Source organism: Tamandua tetradactyla, chromosome 8 (genome assembly GCF_023851605.1).
Source record: "Tamandua tetradactyla isolate mTamTet1 chromosome 8, mTamTet1.pri, whole genome shotgun sequence".
NCBI lineage: Eukaryota > Metazoa > Chordata > Mammalia > Pilosa > Myrmecophagidae > Tamandua > Tamandua tetradactyla.
The window spans coordinates 111,230,476-111,240,511 of NC_135334.1; the positions used below are offsets into that span (position 1 = coordinate 111,230,476).

The following is a 10,036-nucleotide window of genomic DNA, read 5'->3' on the forward strand; positions in this document are numbered from 1 at the left end:
TTTCTTTTTCTTGTCTAATTGCTCTGGCTAGAACCTCCAACACGATGTTGAATAATAGTGGTGATAATGGACATCCTTGTCTTGTTCCTGATCTTAGGGGGAAAGTTTTCAAATTTTCCCCATTGAGGATGATATTAGCTGTGGGTTTTTCATATATTCCCTCTATCATTTTAAGGAAGTTCCCTTGTATTCCTATCTTTTGAAGTGTTTTCAACAGGAAAGGATGTTGAATCTTGTCAAATGCCTTCTCTGCATCAATTGAGATGATCATGTGATTTTTCTGCTTTGATTTGTTGATATGGTGTATTACATTAATTGATTTTCTTATGTTGAACCATCCTTGCATACCTGGGATGAATCCTACTTGGTCATGATGTATAATTCTTTTAATGTGTTGTTGGATTCGATTTGCTAGAATTTTGTTGAGGATTTTTGCATCTATATTCATTACAGAGATTGGTCTGTAGTTTTCTTTTTTTGTAATATCTTTGCCTGGTTTTGGTATGAGGGTGATGTTGGCTTCATAGAATGAATTAGGTAGTTTTCCCTCCACTTCAATTTTTTTTAAGAGTTTGAGGAGAGTTGGTACTAATTCTTTCTGGAATGTTTGATAAAATTCACATGTGAAGCCGTCTGGTCCTGTGTGGAGAGCCGCCTCCCGGGTCGGGCCTAGTGGACACGCCGCAGCCTGCTCTAGAGTTCCCCCGCCCATCGAGTGAGCCAAGATGGCGCCCGCATCCTGCTTCCGCGTATGACGCACACACCCGCCAACCGCATCTACCAATCACCCCTGTATACGTGGTGTTAGCCTATTGGATTTTGATTATGCATATAAGGCGTTACCCGGACGGGGTAAGCGGAGATGACCCACAGGGAGCCGTACCTGACGGCCGCATAGAGGTTGTTCCCCCGCGGGGTATCTTGTCCCGCGTGGAACCTGTAACAGAGAATGCAAGCTTAACTCCAGTAAAGGTCTGTGCTCACAACCGTTGCGTGCCTCGAACCCGTGTCTGTCACCCGAGTCGGTTTGCCTGCGTCTGTCTCTTTCTCCCCTCCTGTTCCCTTCGCCGGCCGGGGATCAGAAGCCGGACGAGACGGCTGCGGACAAGTGGTGGCCCGTACGGGGACCCTTCTCTTGACACCTCTTCTGCGAGGAGAGCCGTACGTGCATCCCGAGCTCGCAGCGGACTTCTCGCGCCTGATCACCGCGAGGAGGTGAGTGCTTCTTATTACGTGAGAGTTAAGGCCCGCGGGCTTTCAGGTAGCCCCGGGGACTCGGAAGAGCTCTCTGAGTGATTAAAGTACAGTGCCGACTGCAAGCATGGGGCAGTCAGGAAGTTCACCTTTGTTAGCTCCCTTAAAGACCCTTTTGAAGCAGCGGGGTATCTCGGTTAAGGAGAGTTCCCTCCTGCGGTTCCTTGACGATATTGCTGCTTTTGCCCCTTGGTTCGCCCATTCCGGTAGCCTCAGTTTGCCTTCTTGGATAAGACTTGGTAACGACATAGATCGGGCGCGCCGGACGGGCCTATGCATGGACCCGATCCTAGTCCCTATCTGGGAGACCGTCCGTGCTTGTCTTGAGGCAGAAGCTACTTGGGGCCTTCGTCCGTCCCCCGCCCTGCTACAGGCACGGCACGCGCTTCAGGAAACTCGGTCGGCTTCGTCTGCAGACGGCTCCTGTAAGAGTGAGCCGCCACCTCGCAAGCCGCCAGAGTCAAGCACTAGTTCAGACACCTCTGACTCAGAGTCAGATGGTGATGAGACCGAGGGTGCAGACGCGCCTCCGCTGATCGATTGGTGGAGGCCCCCTGTCTCACCCACGCAGCCTTCCGCCCCGCCAGCGCCTGCTGCAGGGGCGCGGCGGCTTCCGGTGAATGGTTTTGGTGATCTCGCCAAAAACCCTCACCACGGGCTCCCTCTGGTGGCCGAATCAGGTAATTACAGTGGCCCTCCTTTGCGAGACCCGGAACCCCCTACAGGCTGGTCTAGGGAGGGGCAATTACAGCTGTGCCCCCCGCCCGCGTACGCAGGCCCTCAGAGTCTTCCGTCGTCAGGCAATAGAGGGAGACATTTCTGGAAGTGGACTCCTTTTTCAACATTTAGACCTTTTGGCATGCTGGGTGGTTACCAACCACTTAAACCAGAACCAGCCTCAGAAATGTTCCCGGTTATTGTCAATCCCCAAGGTAACAATCAGTATGAACCATATGATTACAAAATTTTAAAGGAGTTGAGGCAGGCCGTCCATCAGTATGGCCCCAATGCCCCTTTTACCCTGAATATGGTTGAAAACCTTTCCGCCCTGAATCATACACCCGCAGATATTTTTCAGCTGGCCCGTGCTTGTTTACCACAGGGCCGATACATAGATTGGAAAGCATGGTTTGAGGAGCTGGTTGAGGAACAAGCTGCAAGAAACGCAGCGGGGAGACATGGCGGATGGAATGCAGATATGCTATTGGGGAAAGGTGCCCATTCCCAGAATCAAACAGGGTTCCCTCAAGAAGTCTATGGACAGATTTTCCGCTGTTTCATAGGCGCCTGGAAAAAGTTGGCAGGCCAGGGAGAGGCTCAAGCTTCACTCAGCAGCATACACCAGGGCCCCACTGAACCATTCGTGGAGTTTCTAGCCAGAATGCAAACTGCAGCTGAGAGAGTTTTTTCAGATCCAGGAGTGGCAGAGACCGTAGTTAAACAAATGATATTTGAGCAGTGCAACAAGGAATGTAAAGTCATCCTAGTACAAAACAGGGGAAAAAGCCTGACGGATTGGGTTCGGCTCTGTAGAGATGCTGGTAGCCCGTTAACCAATGCAGGTCTAGCTGCCATGCTAGCCAGCTCCTTACAAGTAGCTACAAAGAAACCCAAAGACTTAGGAACAAGACCAAAGGGATGCTATCATTGTGGCCAGTCGGGACACATTAAAAGAAACTGTCCCAATAAAGGCCAACCGCCTGCTATCCAACAATTTGATAGACCGTGTGCGGTAACCAGGCTATGTGGCCATTGCCACAAGGGACCCCATCGCGCAGAAGACTGTAGGTCAGCCTTCAATGCGCAGGGTGTGCGCCTTTCTGGCCGTCCTGAACAGGTTCCAAAAAACGGGCAGAGGGGGTCCGCCCTCTCGGTGGACCCCCCTGCTTGCCATTCGACGACACAACACCCGTCCAAATTCGCGCATCCCCTGGATCAGCAGGACTGGACCTCTGTGCCACCTCCAGACTCGTACTGACCCCCTCCATGGGTGTCCAGCTGGTGGGGACCTCCTTTAAGGGGCCTTTGCAAAAAAATACTGTGGGGCTCATATTAGGGAGAGCATCCACAGCCCTGAAAGGATTAACAGTTATACCAGGCATTGTAGATTCAGATTTTACAGGCTATGCCCAGGTTATGGTACAATCTCAGCAAGGCACTCTAGTCATTGCAAAGGGTGATAAGCTGGCACAGCTCCTGCTCTTGCCCAGCTTACATACATCCTTTCCGAGCAGACCCAGACAGAGAGGAGATAAGGGATTCGGGTCTACTGGAGAAGTTTTTGAAGGCCTCCATATGTCCCTGGAGTCTCGACCCATGCTAACTATTAAGGTGCAAGGCAGACCCTTCCTGGGCCTGCTAGATACCGGGGCCGATCGGTCAATTGTAAGGCAACAAGAATGGCCCTCCGCCTGGCCGACGTGCAAGGCGGAGGACACCATTAGAGGAATAGGCCAGGTCTCAGCACCCATGCTGAGTGCAACTGCCCTTCATTGGGCAGATGAAGAAGGACATCAAGGTAGCTTTCAGCCTTATGTGTTAGCCCTGCCCGTGTCCTTATGGGGAAGAGACATTCTAGCCCAGATGGACGTTACTTTGACCAGTAACTGTTCTCCAACTTCTAAGCATCTGTTAAAAGGAATGGGATATGTCCCTGGCAAAGGCTTAGGAGCCTCATTGCAGGGGCGCGCAATGCCTATACAGGCGGTCTCCAATTCTGACAGACGAGGCCTGGGTTTTTCCCAGGGGCCACTGAGGGGAGATTCCCACCCACACCTATAAAACTAAGATGGAAAGCCAAGACCCCGGTCTGGGTGCCTCAGTGGCCCTTGTCACAGAAAAAACTCTCAGCATTACACACTCTAGTGTCAGCACAACTAAAAAAGGGCCACCTCATTCCCTCCACATCACCTTGGAACACCCCTATATTTGTCATAAAGAAAAAATCAGGCAAATGGAGATTGTTACATGATTTAAGAGCCATTAATAATTGCATGGAGTCCTTAGGACCTGTTCAGATGGGGTTGCCCCTTCTTTCAGCTCTGCCAGAACATTGGCCTATTTTCATCTTAGACCTTAAAGACTGCTTCTTTTCCATTCCACTTCACCCTGAGGATACCCCAAAGTTTGCTTTTACTGTGCCCTCTCTTAATCAAGAGGAGCCCAGTCACCGTTTCGAGTGGACAGTCCTGCCCCAGGGCATGACTAATAGCCCTACCATGTGCCAGCTGTATGTTGCTACAAAGCTGGCCGACACTCGGCAACAGTTCCCCCAAGTAAAAATTATTCATTATATGGATGACATTTTGATGACTCATAAAGACACAGATCTCCTTAAGACAGCTCTGTCACATTTAGTCCTTACACTTAGAAAAGCCAACCTAGAAGTAGCCCCTGAAAAGGTCCAGATAGCAGAGATTACCACCTTCCTGGGGGCAAAAATTACACCTACTCATGTATCCCCCCAAAAGGTGTCTCTTAGGTTAGACAACATACACACCCTAAATGACTTACAAAAACTCATGGGGGATATAAATTGGGTTCGCCCGTACCTAAAAATACCCAATGCCAAATTAGTGCCTTTATTCGACTTACTGAAAGGGGATTCGAATATAACTTCGCCCCGACACCTCACTCCCGAGGCTAGGCAAGCACTGTGCCAAGTAGAACAAGCACTCAGTGACGCTGCATTAAAAAGAATAAACCCCAATGAGCCTTTTGAAGCCTGCTCCAAAGATTTTGTGAAAATATGGAAGTGCAATTAAAACATGGTATCCCCTACAACCCTCAAGGGCAAGGAATCATTGAAAGAGCACACAGGTCTCTTAAAGACTTGCTCAAAAAACAGAAAGGGGGAATAGGCCACGGCCTGTCCCCGAAGGCTCAACTGTCTGTAGCCTTATTTACATATAATTTTTTAAATGAAAATTCACTAGGAATGACACCTGCTCTTCAGCACACTACTCCGAGTCCTCCACATAGAGGTCTAGTCCGTTGGAAGGATGTCCTGTCAGGACAATGGCAAGGCCCCGACCCAGTGCTCAGCTGGGCCAGAGGCTCTGTTTGTGTTTTTCCCCAGGAACCAGGACGTCAACCTGTGTGGGTTCCGGAAAGACTGGTGAGAACCGTGACGTCGCCCGAGGACGCCAAGGAACTGTTGCCCAGAAAATTGATAAGCCTCCAACCAGAGCCACCAGATCCGGTCTCCAACTCTGCTGATGATGGCGACGAACGACAAGATGACAACAGGAGCGCTAGTCACCCTTCTATCGTATAGAAAGGGGACCAGCTTTAAAACCTCCCTACCTTTACTAACCTCTCCCAACAGGTGGATTCAGACCTTCGAGTGCTTGGGGATATCAAGTTGACCCCCGTTGACTTCGACCTTTCCAAACTGGGCGAGACTGTACAAAGTCTGTGGAACCGAGTCACCTCATGGTTCTCTTGGCCCAATTTGACTACTTGGATCCTCATGGCAGTGGGACTATTAGTGGGCTTAGTCACTGTTAAATGTTTGTTAGAACGCTTGTTCCAGACACAGCAGCAATTACGTGTCACTACCATGTTGGCTATGTCACTCGCCCCTGATGCTCCTGGCAATGACCGTCCCGCTACCCAGTCCTTCCCCTCACCGTATGACCCGTCCCGGCCACTCAGGGCGGGGCGCTCGAAAACAGGATCTGCTGCAAAGCCCATGGCCGTGTCCCGGGTGTAAAAGGCGGCGCCAGGAGTCATAATTTTGGTCTTGGGATGATCTCTAAGGCAGAGTCACGGTCCTGGCCAGACTAGACTCCGGCCATTGCACAGAGACACCTAATGACGCTCTCGGCTCTGGTTGCCGCTCTCCTGCCCCCCTACATAACCCAGTTGCGAGGCGAAGCACTGCAGGGAGAGTCACGTTGTTTCCAGTTCACGGGCTCTCCAGTCTCTATATGAGGAGGCATTCTGGTTGGTGCCTAGCAAGCCTAGTCCAGACTCCCCAAAGCACCAAAACATGTAGTGGGCCTGAGTGGCCCACGGGAGCTCACTCATCAATGGAGACACTGGGTCAAAATAAAAAAGGGGGAGATGTGGAGAGCCGCCTCCCGGGTCGGGCCTAGTGGACACGCCACAGCCTGCTCTAGAGTTCCCCCCGCCCATCGAGTGAGCCAAGATGGCGCCCGCATCCTGCTTCCGCGTATGACGCACACACCCGCCAACCGCATCTACCAATCACCCCTGTATACGTGGTGTTAGCCTATTGGATTTTGATTATGCATATAAGGCGTTACCCGGACGGGGTAAGCGGAGACGACCCACAGGGAGCCGTACCTGATGGCCGCATAGAGGTTGTTCCCCCGCGGGGTATCTTGTCCCGCGTGGAACCTGTAACAGAGAATGCAAGCTTAACTCCAGTAAAGGTCTGTGCTCACAACCGTTGCGTGCCTCGAACCCGTGTCTGTCACCCGAGTCGGTTTGCCTGCGTCTGTCTCTTTCTCCCCTCCTGTTCCCTTCGCCGGCCGGGGATCAGAAGCCGGACGAGACGGCTGCGGACAGTCCTGGACTTTTCTTTTTAGGAAGCTTTTGAATGACTGATTCAATTTCTTTACTTGTGATTGGTTTGTTGAGGTCATCTGTTTCTTCTTGAGTCAAAGTTGGTTGTTCATGTCTTTCCAGGAACCCGTCCATTTCATCTAAATTGTTGTATTTATTAGCGTAAAGTTGTTCATAGTATCCTGTTATTACCTCCTTTATTTCTGTGAGGTCAGTGGTTATGTCTCCTCTTCCATTTCTGATCTTATTTATTTGCATCCTCTCTCTTCTTCTTTTTGTCAATCTTGATAAGGGCCCATCAATCTTATTGATTTTCTCATAGAACCAACTTCTGGTCTTATTGATTCTCTCTATTGTTTTCATGTTTTCAATTTCATTTATTTCTGCTCTGATCTTTGTTATTTCTTTCCTTTTGCTTGCTTTGGGATTAATTTGCTGTTCTTTCTCCAGTTCTTCCAAGTGAACAGTTAATTCCTGCATTTTTGCCTTTTCTTCTTTTCTGATATAGGCATTTAGGGCAATAAATTTCCCTCTTAGCACTGCCTTTGCTGCATCCCATAAGTTTTGATATGTTGTGTTTTCATTTTCATTCGCCTCGAGGTATTTACTAATTTCTCTTGCAATTTCTTCTTTGACCCACTCGTTGTTTAAGAGTGTGTTGTTGAGCCTCCATGTATTTGTGAATTTTCTGGCACTCCGTCTATTATTGATTTCCAACTTCATTCCTTTATGATCTGAGAACGTGTTGTGTATGATTTCAATCTTTTTAAATTTGTTAAGACTTGCTTTGTGACCCAGTATACGGTCTGTCTTTGAAAATGATCCATGAGCACTTGAGAAAAAGGTGTATCCTGCTGTTGTGGGATGTAATGTCCTATAAATGTCTGTTAAGTCTAGTTCATTTATAGTAATATTCAGATTCTCTATTTCTTTATTGATCCTCTGTCTAGATGTTCTGTCCATTGATGAGAGTGGTGAATTGAAGTCTCCAACTCTTATGGTATATGTGTCTATTTCCCTTTTCAGTGTTTGCAGTGTATTCCTCACGTATTTTGGGGCATTCTGGTTTGGTGCATAAATATTTATGATTGTTATGTCTTCTTGTTTAATTGTTCCTTTTATTAGTATATAGTGTCCTTCTTTGTCTCTTTTAACTGTTTTACATTTGAAGTCTAATTTGTTGGATATTAGTATAGCCACTCCTGCTCTTTTTTGGTTGTTATTTGCATGAAATATCTTTTCCCAACCTTTCACTTTCAACCTATGTTTATCTTTGGGTCTAAGATGTGTTTCCTGTAGACAGCATATAGAAGGATCCTGTTTTTTAATCCATTCTGCCAGTCTATGTCTTTTGATTGGGGAATTCAGTCCATTAACATTTAGTGTTATTACTGTTTGAATAATATTTTCCTCTAACATTTTGCCTTTTGTATTATATATATCATATCTGATTTTCCTTCTTTCTACACTCTTCTCCATACCTCTCTCTTCTGTCTTTTCATATCTGACTCTAGTGCTCCCTTTGGTATTTCTTGCAGAGCTGGTCTCTTCGTCACAAATTCTCTCAGTGACTTTTTGTCTGAGAATGTTTTAATTTCTCTCTCATTTTTGAAGGACAATTTTGCTGGATATAGGAGTCTTGGTTGGCAGTTTTTCTCTTTTAGTAATTTAAATATATCATCCCACTGTCTTCTAGCTTCCATGGTTTCTGCTGAGAAATCTACACATAGTCTTATTGGGTTTCCCTTGTATGTGATGGATTGCTTTTCTCTTACTGCTTTCAAGATCCTCTCTTTCTCTTTGACCTCTGACATTCTAACTAGTAAGTGTCTTGGAGAATGCCTATTTGGGTCTATTCTCTTTGGGGTGCGCTGCACTTCTTGGATCTGTAATTTTAGGTCTTTCAGAAGAGTTGGGAAATTTTCAGTGATAATTTCTTCCATTAGTTTTTCTCCTCCTTTTCCCTTCTCTTCTCCTTCTGGGACACCCACAACACGTATATTTGTGCACTTCATATTGTTATTCAGTTCCCTGATACCCTGTTCAAATTTTTCCATTCTTTTCCCTATAGTTTCTGTTTCTTTTTGGAATTCAGATGTTCCATCCTCCAATTCACTAATTCTAGCTTCTGTATCTTTAAATCTACCATTGTAGGTATCCATTGTTTTTTCCAGCTTTTCTACTTTGTCCTTCACTCCCATAAGTTCTATGATTTGTTTTTTCAGTTTTTCTATTTCTTCTTTTTGTTCAGCCCATGTCTTCTTCATGTCCTCCTTCAATTTATCGATTTGGTTTTTGAAGAAGTTTTCCATTTCTGTTCATATATTCAGCATTAGTTGTCTCAGCTCCTGTATCTCATTTGAACTATTGGTTTTTCCTTTGACTGGGCCATATCTTCAATTTTCTGAGCATGATCCATTATCTTCTGCTGGCATCTGGGCATTTAATCAGATTTCCCTGGGTGTAAGACCCCGCAGGTTGAAAGATTTTTCTGTGAAATCTCTGGGTTCTGTTTTTCTTATCCTGCCCAGTAGGTGGCGCTCGTGGTGCTCATCTGTCTGCGGGTCCCACCAGTAAAAGATGCTGTGGCTCCTTTAACTTTGGAAAACTCTCGCTGTATGGGAGGGTTGCCGGCCTCCGCGGCTTGGGGGAGCGCCTGTCCAAATTTCCCAGCTGGCCCGGGGCGCCAAGCATGGTGGGGGGGTGCCAGCCGCCACGGCTTGGGGAAGTGTCTATCCACCGTTCCCAGCCGGACCGGGAAGCCACGTGTTTGGAAGGGACCCCGGTCGCCATTCTCCACAGCTTGGGGATCTCCGATCTAATTCTCCCAGCTGGTCCGGGGGGACACGTGTGGGGAGGGGGCGCCAGCCGCTGCGGCTTGAGGGGACCGCCTGTCCAATTCTCCCAGCCAGCCCGGGAAGGAGGGAGGGAGGGACTCCGGCCGCTTGCCATCCCGCCTGGGAAAGCCCGCGCCCCTCGGCGATCTCACCAGAGCATGTTCTCCCAGCCAGTCAGCCATTCCAGAATGGGGTACGCTGTCTTCTTGGTCTCTGTCGTGGCTCCGGGAGCTGTTCTGTATTGTTTCTACTTCTCTAGTAGCTGTTCTGGAGGAGGAAATAAGACCCGCGCGTCTTACTAAGCCACCATCTTCTCCGGAAGTCCACCTATGTTATTTTGAAGTACCTCCCACAAAAGAGCTGGGTGGGACCAAAAGGGTTTGTTCTAGTTTGCTAGCTGCCGGAATGCAATA

General features: G+C 48.0%; 1 protein-coding gene across 1 annotated transcript; it reads left to right on the forward strand.

Annotated features, from left to right (window-relative positions):
- Positions 1-734: 734 nt before the first annotated feature.
- On the forward strand, positions 735-5,899 carry LOC143643739 (uncharacterized). The gene is made up of 2 exons (XM_077112288.1): positions 735-1,215; positions 5,333-5,899. The coding sequence occupies exons 1-2, from the start codon at positions 826-828 to the stop codon at positions 5,528-5,530; spliced, it is 588 nt and encodes a 195-aa protein (XP_076968403.1). The 5' UTR covers positions 735-825; the 3' UTR covers positions 5,531-5,899.
- Positions 5,900-10,036: the final 4,137 nt, after the last annotated feature.